At 51.2% G+C, this 18070-nt stretch overlaps 1 protein-coding gene across 1 annotated transcript in view; it reads left to right on the top strand.

Annotated features, from left to right (window-relative positions):
* The window catches only part of Otog (otogelin), a 67553-nt gene that overhangs the window by 34662 nt on the left and 14821 nt on the right, over positions 1-18070 (top strand). The window contains exons 31-40 of the mRNA XM_032896035.1: positions 2373-2399; positions 4950-5117; positions 6066-6344; positions 7206-7323; positions 8205-8284; positions 8674-10409; positions 11474-11642; positions 11905-12050; positions 12840-12929; positions 17754-17937. Coding sequence (XP_032751926.1) covers positions 2373-2399; positions 4950-5117; positions 6066-6344; positions 7206-7323; positions 8205-8284; positions 8674-10409; positions 11474-11642; positions 11905-12050; positions 12840-12929; positions 17754-17937 — 2997 coding nt within the window. The remainder of the gene's footprint in view (positions 1-2372; positions 2400-4949; positions 5118-6065; positions 6345-7205; positions 7324-8204; positions 8285-8673; positions 10410-11473; positions 11643-11904; positions 12051-12839; positions 12930-17753; positions 17938-18070) is intronic.

Raw genomic sequence — 18070 nt, 5'->3', positions numbered from 1 at the left:
AGAGAACCCGGGGATCCCACTCAATGACATTTGAGTGCAGTGTCTTTAAAAACTAAAAATTAGCTGCAAAAATACTGTTAGCGGATAGATATCAAAGGTGCTGGCAGCGGGCGCCTTTAATCCCAGCACTCGGGAGGCAGACACAGGAGGGTCTCTGTGAGTTCTAGGCCAGCCTGGTCTACAGAGTGAGTTGCAGGACAGCCAGGGCTACACAGAGAAAAACAAAACAAAAGGTCTGTATTATCGGTTTCCCCTGTGTCAAAACTCCAGATGGGACCCCATTACTGATGATTTTAATGTTTTGATATGTGCTTATCACGAACCTTTTGTAGTCACTTTAATGTGTTTAGAATGTCGCATTAAAGTAGAATCAGATATTGGCCGAAACAAAATGGAAGCAGTTCCTCCAAAGATTAATAAGGATTTTAGTGACTATTAAAATACCGTAATGGGAATACACGTTCCATACTGAGCTGTGAGCTTGTGAGAAGTTGAGGCAAGGAGGGTAAAAGTGAGAAATATCACACAAGATATTTTAAAAATCAATAATCTTAGGCCCGTGGGATGGCTCAGCAGGTAAAAGTTCTTGCTGCCAAGCCTGACCACCTCAGTTTGTCCCCAGAACCCACATGATGGAAGGAGTTGTCCTCTGACCTCCATATCTACATGTACGTCATGGCACATGCATCCCTCAGACGTGCACACACACACACACACACACACACACACACACACACACACACTAAATAAGTAGGAGAAGTCCTTTGCTGAGTGGTGTTCAGATCAATAGCAAGTAACGTGAGTCCAAGGTTGGACAGATAGGGGACAGACGTCTTTGCAAACGTTTTTTCTTGCATTGGTGTGAAGCCATTAGGCTCCTTGGCCCCAGAGATCCATTTGCTTCTGTGTCCCCATACCGGGTTGAACTTGCACCTTGCACCTTGTTCTGGCACCCAACCGAGTCATGCCCCAGTCCCATCTTAGAGTCTTATGGTTCAACACTCCATGTCCACATGGAGGACAAACAAGTGTTTGCCTGTTTGCCGGTAGCCTCATAAAAGCCAGCTCCTGACTCGTCATGTTTTTGGTTTTTTGAGACAGGGTCTCTCTATTAGCCCTGGCTGTCCTGGAGCTTAACACATAGACCAGGATGGCCCGCCAACCTACAGATATCCTCTTGTCTCTGCTTCCCAAGTGATCCCTAATGACTTTGCAAGAAGGAAAGAGGATGCGATGGTTGTGAGTTAGGGTGTGAAGAGGAGTTGGTGACTTTCTTCACACCACACCCCTCCGTGTGAGGCAAATCTGCCCTCAGTCTTTACCCCAGGCGCAACCAGCTGGTTCCTCATAACCCTGTTTGTTCGTGATTGGCATAGTCTGATGAGGTCGGCACGGCTCCCCCATCGTGGACTGAAGAATCAGTAAGAGAGACGCTACAGAATAGATGCAGACCGTCCACTAGAGGGCGCAAGAGGTCCACACTTTACCTCCTAAGAGATCTTTGGTGGGGCCAAAGGAGGTTTTGGAGCCGCCTGGGGTCCCTGAGGTCTTTTGTTCCCTTCCATCCAAGGCGGAGGAACCTTCCACCTCATGCTTGGGTTGATTGTTTGGGGACTTTTCTGCAATGTATCCAACCAGAGCTTCTACTCTTTAGTTCCGTTATTGCCTTTGAGACAGGATCTCTTGTCCAGGCTTACCTCAAACTCCCTATAGTGCCAAGGATGACCCTGAACTTGATATTTCTGCCTCCCCCTCCCACATGCTGGGATTACAGATGTGCACCACCACACCACAAAGTGCAATGCTGGAGACTGAACCATGCTAGGCAAGCACTCTACATATCTACTCTGAGTGAGGGCTACACCTTACTCACACCCCTTCATTCTAATCTCTACCTTTATGGCTACACAGAACACATTCTTCTCTCCAATATTCATTCATTCATTCATTCATTCATTCATTCATTCATTCATTCATTCATCACACTGCTAACTGCTACTCCAAGCCAGGCTTTGAGCTGGGGTGTAGGGAGGGACCATTGCATTTCCTCCCCTAAGAATATGGATCTCTGGGTGGTGTTGCCGCATGCCTTTAATCCCAGTACTTGGGAGGCAGATGGATCTTTGAGTTCCAGGCCAGCCTGGTCTACAGAATGAGTTCTAGTGTAGCCAGGGCTACACAGAGAAACCTGGTCTCAAAAACAAAAGCAGCCAACCAAACAAACAAATATTCCCCCACAAAAAAGAGACATATGGATCCAAATCCATCCCTCAATCTTAGAGATTTGGAAATAGGCGAGACCCAGTTCTTGATGGAGGGGGAGGCTGGGTGTGAGTGCTCTGCTCAGGAAATCTTTCTTCTTTCTTCTTTAGCTTATGACTGTGACTTCTTCAACAAAGGTAAGCCAATTTCACCCCAAGTAGAGCCTCAGGCACTCTGCCCGTGGGCCACATCAATGCTGACCTCCCAGTGTGCTGCTGGCCCTGGAGAAGCTGAGATATGTCACTGGCAGAGCTGTGCCGTGTAAAGTCTTGATGGTGCCAGGCTCAGAGGTGTCCAGGACTACATCCATAGCTGCTCTAGCAGCCCTGTGAGGTCCAGCGCAGGAACCTTCTCAGGGCTTTCCATCATTCAGGGCAGACTCACCAGTCAACAGACACCTATCCGTGTGCTCAGCCCACATGGGCCCAACAAGCCCATGGAATTTACCCAGAGTTCTCTGAAGACCTGAGTTGTCAAAAGCAGGATGATGGCTGAAAACCTAGATGGGTCTTCAAATGCCCAAGGGTTCAGGGAACTAAGATATGCACCAGTATCTAGATTAGAAATGAATATAAAAATGCAAGTCATTGCTAAGGACCAAGGGAGACTAGTGTCCAGTATTAGAGCCACTTAGTCAACTTGATCAGAGGTTGCCTGGGCTGTGGCAAGATGGCCCACACATCTTGAATAGTTCTTAGCAACAAGCTCTGTCCACTTGGGTCAAGGTGTTGTCCTGGAGGCATTTAGTGCCCTAGTCCTTCCAAGCCCCTCGGTCTCCTCCCAGCAACAGCCTGCAGGAGCTGGCCTGTGAAGGTGTGGGCATAGGCTTCATGCACATTTTGGTGCCAAATTTGGGTTTAAGAAGCATCTTTCCAGGCAAGACTATCGAATGAAAAAAAGAAATAAGAAGAACGTAATTGCTCCTAGGTAAGGCAGAAGAGAACGTTTCTTGTAGGCAGGAAACATCAGAGGCACTTGAGAGAGTCCATCGTGAACCTGACCCTGAGCCAGGCCATGGGAGGAGAATGGGGGAGGGGAGCCAAGAGGCCAGGAAGCAAAGAGGCCGAAAAGTAAAAGGATAAAAAAGGACTGTAACCAAAATGGCTGGATTATATAGGGCAGAGCAGCTACGGTAGGATATGTCAGCCAGGAGGATCCTGTCACAGGTAGGGACCGAGGGATGCCGGGAGAACCTGGTGGCTGGCATCAGTTTTAATATGTTATTGGGCACCTCCCTTAGCCATTTGTCCACGGTTTGAGACCTAACGACTATGGGCTGTGGAAAGGACACAGAGACAAGACTAAGGATCTGTAGATGATGGCTGGACCAGCACGGTCCTGCCCAATGGTAGTTCCAAGGGGCTGCTGATGGCCCCAGATCGTCAATGCCCAAAGGGATGAAGTGTCCCTGTAACATCAGGCAAGGCATTTCAGCAGCACAGTTCTCAGCAGTTTTCTCACTCTGCGGCATTTGGGGTGTCAGTAACTTGCAAAGGACAAGCTGCTTCTGGTATCCTCCACCCACCCTCCCTCCCACTCACCCATTCCTTGCCTCATTTCTTTCTCCCAGTATTTTCTGTGGTCCAGGCCTCATGGGGTTCTGGGAAAGAGGACCTCTGCAGAGGGATCTGGGAGCACCCTGCATCTGTTGAAGGCGGCCTTTGCTTTGGGTGTCCACCCCATAGAAACTAGTCAGTGCCACACACTGCTTTGTGTTTGCTTGTTTGCTTGTTTGTTTGTTTGCTTGGGGAGCTGGTTGCTGATGATGATTTACCAGCCCAGCGCACAGGCTGCTTTCCAATAAAGGATACAGGTAGGGAAGCCCAGTGCAGAGCCACACCTCAGAGCTGTGACTCCTGTGTGCTTGCTCCTAGGGCTGGTAGTGTGTGGGGAAGAGGGTGCAGGGAGAACTCCCTCAAGGAGGTGACATACGAGCTGGCCTCTAGGGCCTGGGCAGGTGTCCTTCAGGCGTAGAAGGAGGAGGATTTCCTCAGGGAGGAGAGGGACAGTGTGGTAGAGATGAGCCAGGGCTCCTTCAGTGAAGCAGGAATCCATAGTGACAGGAGCCCTTGTGGGGTGGAGGGCAAAGCCTGAGTCCAGTATGGGAGAGCCCTGAATTAAAGCTGTGCTCTGAAGCCTGTCTTGTAGGTGAGGAAAGCCAATGAGGACAGTGTCTAGGAAGGTGACCCAGACACCTATGGGACACAGCAGAGGCAGGAAGATCATTTATAAAGCTGTCACAAATGTCTGGGACACCTATGTGCCTTCCACCCTCTACCCACAACTCCACCTCCCCCAAACACAAATGAGACCCGTGCATGAAATAAACAGAGACAAGCTTTGAGCTCCAGGCTCCTGGCTGTCACCCCTCAGGATAGGGTGGGCAGAGACCGGTGTATCGTATTTTCCCAAAGGCAACCCTGATGGAACACTGTCTGCTATGCTAATGGCCCATGCTTACAGGGACAACCGTCACGGGTACCCTGTGCAGGGGCTTAAGCACAGAGGGAGGTCTGTCTCCTTGGGGACTGCTAGCCTGGGGTTTCCTTAGAGCTACTAAGGGTCGTGTGGTCTGGGGTGAGAAGCCATCACGAGCCCCTCTCCAGCACGCCGCCTCTTCTGAACTTCTGACTGGTGGGACATAGGGGTTGGGCGGTGACACTTGTGATAGAGTCTCTTTTCTCCAGCGCTAGGTAAGGGTCCCTACCAGCTGTCCAGCATGATGGCTGGCAGTGCTCTTGTGGCCATGAGGGCAGTAGATGGAGACATAGCCCTTGTGAGAGCAGAGGACCTGGCGCCAGGGGACATTTCAAGCTTCCTGCTGACAGCTGCCCTGTCCAAGGCCAAGGCGCATGGTAAGGCCCACCCTTTGGCTCCTGTCCAGCCGTCTCCGAAAAGGCGGTGTTGATGAGGGTGTGGGGGACACTGAAGCTTGCAGCCACCCACAGGGCTCCAGCCCCACTGTTTCTAGTTCAGACTAGTTTCTTGATCTCTGTGACCCCAAACTGCTTAGGACAGGACCCAGACAGCCCCCCAACCACTATTGTTTTAAAGAATCCCGGGGGGGGGGTCAGCAACTACTCTCCTTTTGTATCCCCTCTCTCCCTTCGCTTCTGGCTTCTTGCTCCCCTCCTCTCCTTTTCCCCTCCCTTCCCTCCTCCCCCCTTTTTCTTTCCTCTGTCCTTTCTTCCTCTCGCTGAGTCTTAAGCACAGAGCAAGCACAGGAACCAGAGACATTAAGGGACCCAGTCACTGTCCAGCAGGAATATCGTTTTTTTTTTCAGCAAGAAAGACACTACTTTAGAGTCAGGTCTGCCTGGTGGGGCAGCTTCGGGTCTCCTGGGATAGGGGATTACTTTGACAGGAGGAAATGGAGAATGTTACACATTGTGAGTATGCTGAGCTTTCGGAATGACCACATCCACTGGACTGTCCAGAGGACTGTCACCCTGTAGAATGACTATTCCTACCTGGTGCCAAGCAGAGTAGGCGGCAGGGTAGGCAAGGTTTTCTGGTGGGAAAGGAGAGACAGACAGGACAGGAGACAGCAGCAGCTGAGGCCTTCTGTAACCTCCCACCTTCATCCACAGAGATGATGGCCGAGGGTAGCTGGATAGGTGGGAGGGAGAAGATTGAGGACAGGGAAGAAATTCAAAGGAGCCGAGGCAGTGACAGGGGAGCAGGGTCCAATAGTCCCTAGGATGCTGTCATCCTCAACCACTGAGCCTGAGAGCACATGCCGGCATGCCGCACCCCCAAATCTGTTCTCCCTGCATACTGACCTAACTCCTGTGGCTCTGCAGACCCTGATGTGGTGTCCCTGGAGGCAGCTGACAGACCCAATTTCTACCTGCACGTCACAGCCAATGGCTCTATAAGGCTGGCAAAATGGCAGCGGGATGAAGCCTTCTATCAGCACGCCTCCTTCTCCCTGCACCGGGGGACATGGCAGGCTGGCCTGGTGGCTCTGGAGTCCCTGGCAAAGCCTGGCTCCTTCCTCCATTCATCAGGCCTTAAGCTGGCTCTGCGGACATATGAACACACAGAGGCATTTCGTGGTGGTGCACTCTTCCGCCTTCTGGGTAAGGGTCCGCCCTGGCACCGCTCTGCCTTCTGGGTAAGGGTCCGCCCTGGCACCGCTCTGCCTTCTGGGTAAGGGTCCGCCCTGGCACCGCTCTGCCTTCTGGGTAAGGGTCCGCCCTGGCACCGCTCTGCCTTCTGGGTAAGGGTCCGCCCTGGCACCGCTCTGCCTTCTGGGTAAGGGTCCGCCCTGGCACCGCTCTGCCTTCTGGGTAAGGGTCCGCCCTGGCACCGCTCTGCCTTCTGGGTAAGGGTCCGCCCTGGCACCGCTCTGCCTTCTGGGTAAGGGTCCGCCCTGGCACCGCTCTGCCTTCTGGGTAAGGGTCTGCCCTGGCATTGCTCTTGGGTCTGGGGCTCTGCCTCACTCAGGTACCTTCCCTGTCCTCTCTCCCTGAGGACAGAAATTTCAGCCTGTTGGCAAAGAGCAGGCTCCCTGGGGTTTACTCCTGGAACAGGAAGTGGTCTGACCTCCATATTGGCAGCTCAGGGAGTGGTGGCAGGATGGGCTGAGACGCAGGCCACTTTTTGTGGAAATAGGCAGCTTGTGTGGAAGTGCGAGATAGCACACTTGGCTTCGGTTTCCTGCCGAGGGCACATATTGTTCCCAGGACGCCGGGCTGAGAAACTAGCAGGGTCTCCAAGGCTCTTCAGACCCTGTCCACAGTTGTCATGGATGCAGCCTGCTTTGACTTGCTTTTTTTTTTTTTTTTTTTTTTTTTTTTTTTTCTTTTTTTTTTCTTTTTCCTGTGTACTTACATGTCCTCACCACAGGGCAGGGAAGGCATGGGCTGATCTGGGATAATTCTGGGCACTGGTGTTCAGTCTCTCTCAGTCCAGAGACTTGGAAGAGATTGTCTTTCTAGATGCCAAGCCTTCGGGGGCTGCCTACCCCATCTGTGAGTGGCACTATGATGCCTGCGCTAGCCCCTGTTTCCAAACCTGCCGGGACCCGCAGGCAGCCAGCTGCCAGGATGTGCCCAGGTGAGACCAGGTGGTACAGGCATGGTGTCAATGCCATTGAGAGTTTGAGTGCAAGTGCCAGCATGTGTGTAGACACACGTGTGGGCGGGTGTGTGCGGGCATGTGTGCTAAGGTGGGTATAGGAGTGTGTGCGTGTCAGGGAAATGTGCCCTGTGTATGTCTTAGCCATTTTTCTCTCATGATGGAATAGCTTAAGGGGGTGGGGTTTATTTGGGGGCACAGTTTACAAAAGGACCAGTCCATTGTTGTGGGGAAGGCAAAGCAGCGAATCTATGGGTGGGGGCATTCACATTCCAATTACAATAGTATGTGTGTGCCCTGTATAAATGTTACATATTCATACTGTCTACTGGTGCATGGTGTGCACATAGCTTAACTGCCTGCTTGTATGCATTAACCAGGTATGGGCTGTGTGCTGCCATATTCGCACACCTGTGTGAGCTGACTCTGTGCAGCTGAGCGTGGTTGAGAATGCCACAGGGGTGTGTGAACTGGTGTTTATGGGCATCTACATAGGTATACACGTATGTGTGCAGTGGGTCTACATTTTAGCTTTTTCACAGCCTTAGAAAGGGCCTGCGGGCCACGTGAGAGGGGGCCAGTGCAGAGAACCTGAGCATGTGCACAGGCATGAACAGAGCCACACGCGTTCACATGTGTGTCCCTGTTAGCCAGGGAATGAGAACATGAGGCCCACATACGTGTTCATAGGTGCTGTTGTACACGTTCCCAACAAGGTCTTTGTAGAGTTTCCCATGAGCGTGTGCCTGATTAAGTATGCATACACACACGTCACAGGGCAGGGCTGTGTTCTATCCAGGTAAAAGAGGGGGGCCAGCTCTATGTTCTGGTCACTAGCCAGCTCCCTGCTCTGTCCTTAGGGTAGAAGGCTGTGTCCCTGTATGTCCCACTCCTAAGGTCCTGGATGAAGTCACACAGAGATGTGTCTACCTGGAAGACTGTAAGCGGCCTGGGGTTCTCCTTTTTCCTTCAGACTCCAGGGTATCACCAAGGAGGGTGCTGCTCAGGGCCCTGCATCCCGGAGCAGCAGAGTCTGCACAGGGCCCTGGAAGGAAAGATCACCATTGCTCTGGGGTTTTGTCTGGTCCCCGTTTCAGAGACAGGAAAAGTGGGATGTAGAAATCTTGCTTGGGGTCTTGTTTTGGATGCACAGGGCAGCCAGGCTCAGGCAAAATGTACAGAGTCCATCTTGTTGGTCTCTATGGCAGATACCGGCTGTCTACTGTCAGAAGCTGTGCTTATTCTTACGTAGGGCACCTCAGCACTGCCCCGTGAGAACAGCAAGGGACAGTCACCCTTTTTCTGAGCCTCTTCTCTTGTCTACCCCAGGTGTGGAGCCAGCCCTGCGGGGTCCCAAGGAGACCCTTGGTAATGAGACTCTGGCACCTGGTCAAGTGCCTCCCACCACCAGTGACAAGCAGCAGCTTCCACAGGAGCCCCCTGGAGCCTCCACCCACATCCCTGTCCTTGATCCACTAGCCCCACTCACCTCAGCCCCAAATCCACCAATGGCTGCCACTGAGGGGCCAGTGGCATCTCCAGGATCCACCCAACCCACGCTGCAGACACCGCTGGGGCTTACAACACCTAACCTTCCTGCTGGCCACACAGAGGCCACAGCCAGAGGGGAAGGGGCTGCCAGCCTCCTAGCTACTTCTCCCCTCCCAGGGTCCTCCTCATCCCTCCCCAGTTCTCTGCAGACGCTCACATCTGGCAGTTTATCAGGTACAACAGAGACAACCAAAGTGACCTTAACCTTTGCAGGGAGTCCCAACACCACCGTCGCTTCCCGGTCACCCCCTGTACCTCGCTTCCCACTCATGACCAAAGCGGTGACAGTCCCAAGTCATGACTCCTTTCCTGTTAAAACCACACCCCTGCGGCCCTCTTGGAGCCTCTCTTCCAGACCTACGACTTCCCCTGGAGTGACGTCCTGGCCCCCCACCTCCCTGGGATCCCACCTGTCAACTGCAGTAACTAATGTGACAAACAAGACAGAGACATCCCTCTCTGTCCTGGCCCAGAGCACTAAAAGTTCCAGCCAGCCCCTGACTGTGGTGAGCACAGCATACAGGGCTCCTGCCAGTCCTCTTGTCACCACGGGCTTGGAGGTAGCGTCAGCCACAGAGAAGGGAGACGCTGGGCACAGTCAGCTTACAGAGTTGCCAGTGTCCCCACCCCCAAGCTCGGCCCCCGTTGACCTGCCTCACCCAGCCCAACATACCACCACAGCCCCTGGGTCTCCAGCTCTGTCCCCAGGGATCCTGGGTGCTGGCAGCCCATCCACAGGTGCTCACGGACTGGGGACCACAGCCTTAGCTTCTCTAGAGACAACTCGGCCACCCCACCTCCTCTCTGGCCTGCCTCCTGACACCAGCCTGCCCTTGGCTAAGGTGGGCACATCTGCCCCAGTGGCCACACCTGCCTCCAAAGGTTACGTTCCCACCCGTCCCCCTCAGCACTGGGCTACAACTTCGGCCACAGCCATGACTGTGACCCCACTTACTCAGACGACACTCAGTCTGACAGCGCCACTCATGTCTGCTGTGGAGGAACAGGCACACTCACCTAGCCCCACAGCTCCCCACGTAACAGCTATGGCTCCAAGCTTTGGCGCCTCAGCAGGGACTGCTGGGGTGCCCCCCACGGTGTCTGTTGCCCCGCGGAAGAGCACCACCCAGAGAGCAGCCGTTCTCTCTAAGAAGGTGTCTCCACCCACCCTCATCTCCGACTCTGTCCAGGGTGGGTTCCCAGAACTCACGCCCACAGTGAGCCACACCGTTGCTCCCTTGGTGACTGAGGCTGAAGGCCCCCGGGCTGGCACAGTACCACTGGTGCCCACAACCCACTCCCTAAGCCGGGTGTCAGCCAGGACTGCCTCCCGGGAGGGCCCACTGGTTCTGCTGCCTCAGCTGGCGGAGGCCCACGGGACCCCAGCAGGACTCCAACCCCAAGAGGATCTAGTGCGTCAGGCCACCACGGAGCAGACAGGGCGCTCAGCTCCAGCCCAGAGCATTGCAGAGGGATCGATGGAGGCCGAAGGGAACACTTCTGCCATCTGTGTGGTGAGTGACTTGTTGGATCCTTCTGCTTTGTGGATTGTCCCCAAGACCTGGCTTTCTCCCTGTTTCTAGGATGACCACCACCATAAGCTGTGCCCATTGAGGCTCCTGTCCATTTTTACTCTATGCTACAAGATGGCGGTAGTGTCCCTAGACTTGCTCAGGGTTTGGAAGAGAGGCTCAAGAGGGCCGCAGGGTGTGGTTTTAACAGGAAAAGAGTCATGACTTGGGACTGTCACTGCTTTGGTCATGAGTGGGAAGCGAGGTACAGGGGGTGACCAGGAAGCGACGGTGGTGTTGGGACTCCCTGCAAAGGTTAAGGTCACTTTGGTTGTCTCTGTTGTACCTGATAAACTGCCAGATGTGGGTGTCTGCAGAGAACTGGGGAGGGATGAGGAGGACCCTGGGAGGGGAGAAGTAGCTAGGAGGCTGGCAGCCCCTTCCTCTCTGGCCGTGGCCTCTGTGTGGCCAGCAGGAAGGTTAGGTGTTGTAAGCCCCAGCGGTGTCTGCAGCGTGGGTTGGGTGGATCATGGAGATGCCACTGGTACTGTAAAACCCACCAGGTCTCCCTGAAACCACAGCAGGGCCCCACCTTGCCTTTTTGGGTCCAGGGCTGATTGAATGCTTGGTGTGTTTCTGCAGGGTGTGGTGGGAGCGAGCTTGGGACTGAAAGAAAGAATGGATGCATGCATCGAGAGAAAGAATGGATGCATGTGTGTGTACTGCTCAGCTAGCTTTTTCTATGCTCACACAGTCCGGGGCTCAAAACCAAGGAATGGATTGCCCACATTCAAGCTGGGTCTTCCCTAATCAATTAAAACAACCCACCACAAGCAAGCCCACAGTCCAACTTGATCCAGACAATCCCTCATTGAGACTCTCTTCCCAGGAGACTCTTGGTTGACTCAAGTTGACTATTGAAACCAGGCATCACAGGGCGTCACTTCCCTAGTTTTATCTCCATGTTAGCTGTCCTGCTAGGACCTGGCTTGTTCCAGAAGAGTTGAGGTAGTCATACCATAAGCTCCAAGGAGGCACTCATGTTGACACTCCACTTCATGCCACAGCCCATCGCCGAACAAGACTGCGTCCGTCACATATGCCTAGAAGGCCAGCTAATCCGTGTGAACCAGACCCAGCACTGTCCTCAGGGTGCCGTACGCCCTCGCTGTGGAGTCCTGGGCCTCGCTGTCCGGGTGGGCGGAGATCGCTGCTGCCCACTCTGGGAATGTGCCTGTGAGTTACGGGGTTGGCCAGAGCCTCTGTCTTTTCCCTACCCCAGCATGCCTTGTCCCCTGACTTGTGTTTCCTCCCATACTTCTGTGGGAAATCCCATTTCACTGTGACTCCTGCCCTGACAGATTTCCTTCCCTGGTGACCTCTGAACTCTGTGGGACACCTGATCCCAGGAACTCTCCAACCCCAAGGTGTCTGACTCACTTGCCCATCTTCCTGGTGGCCTTGGAACCTGCTTGCTCTCCTTTGTCCCTGTCTCCAGGCAGATGCTCAATCTTCCCAGACCTGAGCTTTGTGACCTTTGACGGCAGCCATGCCGCTCTGTTCAAGGAGGCCATCTATATCCTCAGCCAGAGCCCAGACGAAATCATCTCTGTGCACGCCCTGGATTGCAAGAGTGCCAACCTGGTATAGTACTGCCCCTTGCTCTCTCCCTGCCAGGGCCCGAGATCTGAACTAGGCTGAGAGGGGAGATTGGGTGGTAAGATGGAGTTCAAGGAATGCCAGAGGGTACGGTAGACCCTGGGGAGGGTCATGGCAGCATCTCTCTCTGCCGCCCTGGAGGTTTATGAAATGGTAAAGGGTCAGGCCAGGTGACCAAGGGGACGGGTGGAGCAGAGTGTGCCACCTCCTGACCCTGGGATCTGCAGGATTCTCGTCCCTGAAGCTTTCCAGTCGCCTTTGAATTGACACTTAAGTAGAGAGGAGTGGGCAAGCCATTCCAAGGTCATAGGTGCCACCTGTTGGGGCCGGCTGCTAGGATAACCCCACAACCAAGTGGGTGGAGGAAGGACCTCTCCCTTCTCTTTTTCCTTCCCTCCCTTTCTGCCTTCTTCCTACCTTCCTCCCTTCCTCCCTTTCTGCCTCCTTCCTCCTTTCCTCCATCCCTCCCTTTTCCCCTCCCTCCTTTCTTTCTTTCCTCCCTTCCTTTCTCCCTCCCTCTCTTCCTTCCTTTTCCTTCCTTCCTTCCTTCCTTCCTCCCTCTCTCCCTTCTTCCTTCCTTCCTTTTTCCCTCTCTACCTTCCTTCCTTTTTCTCTTCCTCCCCACTTTCCTTCAGCTGGGCCCGCATGAGGTCAGGTAGGAGCCTATGCACCTTCTACCCAGGCCTGCAGGTCTGCTCATGTTTCCTAGACTCACGCAGTTGGAGGGGAACTTGGGGGAGGGGCTCTGGGATGATGAGGCTGGTCTTTCTGCAGGGACACCTGAACTGGCCCCCATTCTGTCTGGTGATTCTGAATGTGACTCACCTGACCCACCACATCAGCATCGACCGCTTCAACAGGAAGGTGAGCACATCAAAGAGGTGGCCTGCAGGGCCGAGCAGCAGAGAAGGCCAGCATAGGCAGGAGTGGGGCCCTGAGACTTATTTGTAACTAGGGGCAGGGATTGGGAAGACTCTCTTTTAAGAATGATGGCACATGTCTGTAATCCCAGCACCAGGAAGCAAAGGCAGGAGGATCGCTGTCTTTATAATGCCAGCCGGGGCTACATAACGAGACTGTCTGAAATGAAAAAGAAAAGTAAAACAAAATAAGGTATACTAGAAAGTTACTTCATTTAGGACGCTTCCTCCATTGTTCTGGGCAGAAGGTGAACAGGTGGCATCAGACTGGCAAGACATTGTGACCTTTAATAATTGCTGTCAGAATGTCACCTTTCCCATGTTTGTGAGGACACATAGCCAGCCACACAGAGGCATTCCCAGGGCCTTTTCCGAGCAGGGACTGTGTAAGGGAGGTGCCCTCGACTGAAGGTTCATGACTCAAGGCTAAAGCCACCTCAGTCAAGGAAGCTGGAGTGCCCAAGAGCCCACCCGTGGGTGGGCTTCCCTTCGCAGTAAGGGAACGAGCGTCCACACATCCACGAGCAGTGGCTTGCCCTCGTACTGTTCCCCAAGATCAACACTTTCCTGCTTGGCTCTGCCCTCCATCCCCCATTGCGAAGGTTCTCTGAAGCAAGGTTTGGTTGATGCAGTTACGATGAGGTGGAGGTTTAAAAAATAAATAAAATAAAGTCCCTTTATCAGTTGCTTTTCTGTTTCTGTGATAAAACACTGTGAACAAAAGCAGCTTATAGAAGGGAGAGTTCACTTTGACTTACGTTTCCAGAAGCCATGGGGAGGGTTTGGCAGCTGGCAGTCAGAGCAGGAGGCTGAGAGGTCACATCTCAACCATGCACAGAAAGTTGCTGAACAGGAAGTGAGGCCTGCACCAGTGATGAGCTTCCTCCAGCAAGGCTGCACTACCTGAAAGTGCCATAGCCTGTCCAGATAGCACCAAGAACTAAGGACTCCATTCAAATAAGGAAGCCTGTGGGGGACATTTTCTTTTCTTTTCTTTTCTTTTTTTGGAGCTGGGAACCGAACCCAGGGCCTTGTGCTTGCTGGGCAAGCGCTCTACCACTGAGCTAAATCCCCAACCCCATGAGCTAAATCCCCAACCCCTGTGGGGGACATTTTCATTGAAACCATCACAGTTCCCAAAATCTGTTCCTTGTTTTTGTTTTTTTAACATTTGAATAAAAAGGGCATAATTCACACATACATGAATTTATTATATTTAATATATACCTATAAATACTTCCTTCTTATTAGCATATATTCAAAGTATACCTATAAAATGACCCTATGAAATACTGGTTTTCATGAGGACATTTTTACACATGAGCATCACGGGTTTGATCATTTGTTTTGCCATTATCCTCTCCTGCCTTTGTACCCTTTCTCCTTCCAAACAGTTACCTTCTGCATTCATGTCAACATGTAATATATGTGGATATAGGTTACACACATGTGCACCACAGGGGAGGTCTTGCTTATTCATTTAACATGATGCTCTCTGGTTCCAGCCATATTTTTTTTTGCAAATGACATAATCCGATCCTTTTTTAGTGGCTGAGGGAAAGTTCATTACACACGCACAAGTGTATGTGCATGTGCGTGTGAGCACACACATACACACAATCGGCTTTATTCATTTGTCCATTGTTGGGTGTTTGTGATGATTCCACAAGCTGGCGATCATGAATGGCTGCAGTAAGCGTGGTGTTTGGATGCCTCTTCTTTAGGATGTCCTAGGTCCTGCCGGTGGGCCAGGCACAGCCGGGTCATATGGTCATTAAGCTTGGGGTTTGTGAACCCTCTGTGCTGATTTGCCTGTGGCTCTCTGACTCACATTTTGAGTGCAGTGTATAAGGGACCCTTTCCAACCCTCACTACCTGTGCTTGTATCTGTTTGCCTGAACTGTGGAGAGAGGAGCCCTCAATCTCATTTTTATTTGCATTTTCAATGACTAAGTGTATTTGACCATTTTTCTCATATATTTACTGGCTATTCTTACTCCCCTGGAGAATTCCCTGTTCAATTCATTTTCGCATTTGTTGACTGGATGATTGGGTGTTTTGTGTTTAATTTTTGAGTTCTTTATACAGTCACTACATAGATCCCCCTCTTAGAGGAATGGAAAGATTCACTCCATTCTACAAGCCGCACTTCATTCTGGTACTGTTTTCTTCACTGCACAGGATTTCTTCAATCTGATGAAGCCTCATTTACCAAATTTGCTGTTATTTCTAGTGCTATTATTTCTAGGGCCACTGGGGTCCTTTTCAGAAAGTTCCTGTCTATGTCAGGAAGCATTCCTCGATTTCAAAGTTTTCACATCTTACGTTAAAGCTTTCCCTCCATTTTGAATTAAGTTTTGTATAGGGAGAGATAGAATTCTGGTTTCTGTCTTCGGAATGTGCATCTCCAGTTTGTTCAGCACTGTCTGCCAAGGAGCCTATCCTTCCTTCGATGTGTGTTTTAAACCTCTGTGAAAAATGAGATGGCTATAGGTGTCTGTTTTTTCCTCGGTCCTCTGTTTCACTCCGTCGATTAGTCTGTCTCTCCGTTGGTGCTGTGGAACATTTGTTTGCCCCCACCCACCCGCCCACTGCAGCTCTGAGGGTAACACGTTGCTGGGTATTGTGGTACCTCCAGTCTCTCTTCATTACTAGGATTTTGGCTATACAGAGACCTTTGTACTTAATCCATAGGAATTTTAGGATTGCTTTCCTATTTCTGTAATGATGGTTAGAACTCTGGTGAGAACTGCATTGAGTCTGGATATTGTTCTCGGTAACATAACCATTTTTGCAATATTAATCCTGTGGATCCGTGGGCACGAGTGCCCTTTCCATGCTCTCTCTTCAACGTCCTTCTTGGATGCTTAAAGTTCTTATTGTAGATAAATTCGTTTTCTCAGTTAAGCTTCTTTCTGTTTTTTGTTCTTTTGAGATGCTTGACAATGGGATGGCGTCCCTGCCCCTTTGCTGAAAGCATCGGGTCTCAGAACTCTCTGATGACGTCTTCTGGGGTTTTTGTTGTTGTTGTTGTTTGTTAAATATAGGACTATATTATCTGCAAGGAGGGATGCTGTGATTTGTGTCCCCTTTCTTTTTTTTTAAGATTTATTCATTTATTATTATATATATATAAGTACAGTGTAGCTGTCTTCAGATACATCAGAAGAGGGCATCGGATCTCTTTACAGATGGTTGTGAGCCACCATGCGGTTGCTGGGAATTGAACTCAGGACCTCTGGAAGAGCAGTCAGTGCTCTTAGCCACTGAGCCATCTCTCCAGCCCTTGTGTCCCCTTTCTTATTTTTACTACTTTTGTTTCGTTCTCTAGCCTTCTTGCTCCAGATAGGACTTCAAATGCCGTATTGAATAACATCAGAGGGTTTGTCTGTTTCTGACTTTACAGGGGATGCTTTCGGTTTTCCCGGTTACTATAACGCTGCCTGTAAACTTATCATCCAGGCGTCGTTGCGTTGAGATCTGTTCTTCCTATTCCTGGTTTCTTCTGGGCCTTCCTTTATCATCAGAAGAGGTTGGACTTTGTCAAAGGCCTTTCTGCATCCACTGAGATGATCGCGTGATCTCTACCCACGAGTCTCTCTGTGCACTGTCTTACATTTACTAACGTGTGGGCATCGACTCATCCTTACAACTCTGAACCCAATTTGATCCTGGTATATGATAGATTTATTTTATGAGTGAATTGGTTTGCAGGTATTTTATTGAGTCTCTCTCTCTCTCTCTCTCTCTCTCTCTCTCTCTGTGTGTGTGTGTGGGGGGGGGTGGTGTTGAGGGAAATTTGTCTATAGGGGTATGTTTTGTCATATTATTAGCCAGCGCGGTATTAGAGTAATATTGGGTTTGTAAGATGTGCTTGGTAGCACTCTCTTCCTCTGTTTTATGGAATAGTTGGAGGAGCAGTAGCATTAATTCTACAAAGTTCCAGCAGAATTTGGCCTGGGTGGAGGATGGTAAATCATAATAAATGTTTTATGATCTTAATCTTTTCTGTCTTTTAGTTTTATGGCACAAAACTCAGTCCGTGCTGCTCCATCTTACGTGCAATTTTAACCTTGTCAATCTGTAATGGAAGCTATACCTTCGAATTTAAAGTGTTTGTGAGAACCGAGGCGTGCTCAGGAGTTAACAGAGATTGATTGAGCCCTCAGTTGATGCCAAACCCAAAGACAAGTGCTAGGAATTCAAACAATCAGATGGATCCTGCCCCGAAACAAACCATGATCTTGGTAACCATAACTTGGGGGCAGCTGCACTCTTCCAGGATGGTTAGCATGAAATGAGCTGATGCCAGGGAGGGAGCACCTAATCCTCAGGCTGTAGAACCAGGGAACGAGGACCTGCTTAGAAGGGACGGGAGTTTGTTTATGCGTGCACTGAGGGGTAGCCTTCCTCCTGCCATTGCAGTTCTGGTTTTATTGGACTTTGCACATAAAAATATTTTCAGAGTTCTCCCATGCCTATGTTCTGGATGCATGTGCCCCAGACAACCTGGCACATGGGAGGTGCCTAGTGAGAGTTTGTCTGTTGATTGACAGACAAAGTAAATGGGTGACGCAGCAGGTAGCTGGACAGATGGATGGGTGGTTGGATGGATGGATGGATGGATGGATGAATGGACAGATTGATAGATGGACAGATGGATAGATGGACAGATGGGTGAATATGTAGATAGATAAGTGGGTGCATGGATAGATGAGTGGGTAGCTCAGTGGAAGCTCTGCTCACGCTCAATTTCTTACTCCTTAAGGTGACCGTGGACTCTCAAGTTGTGTGGCCACCCATGAGTCGATATGGCTTCCGAATCGAGGATACGGGACACATGTATATTGTCCAGACACCCTCACACATCCAGATCCAGTGGCTTCACAGCTCAGGACTCATGATCCTGGAAACCAGCAAAGCCAGCAAGACCCAGGGCCATGGCCTGTGTGGTGAGGAGGGACCCAGCTGGGGGAGGGGCGTGCTCCCTGGTCCCTCTCTGGTACCAGGAAGGTTCCCTTGGATCAGGATATGTTGGCACAGTGTCTCAGGCCAGAAGAGGAACCAACAGAACTGTCTGTGTCT

This window comes from Rattus rattus, chromosome 2, assembly GCF_011064425.1.
Source record: "Rattus rattus isolate New Zealand chromosome 2, Rrattus_CSIRO_v1, whole genome shotgun sequence".
Taxonomy (NCBI): domain Eukaryota; kingdom Metazoa; phylum Chordata; class Mammalia; order Rodentia; family Muridae; genus Rattus; species Rattus rattus.
This window is presented reverse-complemented; position numbering and strand designations above follow the sequence as displayed.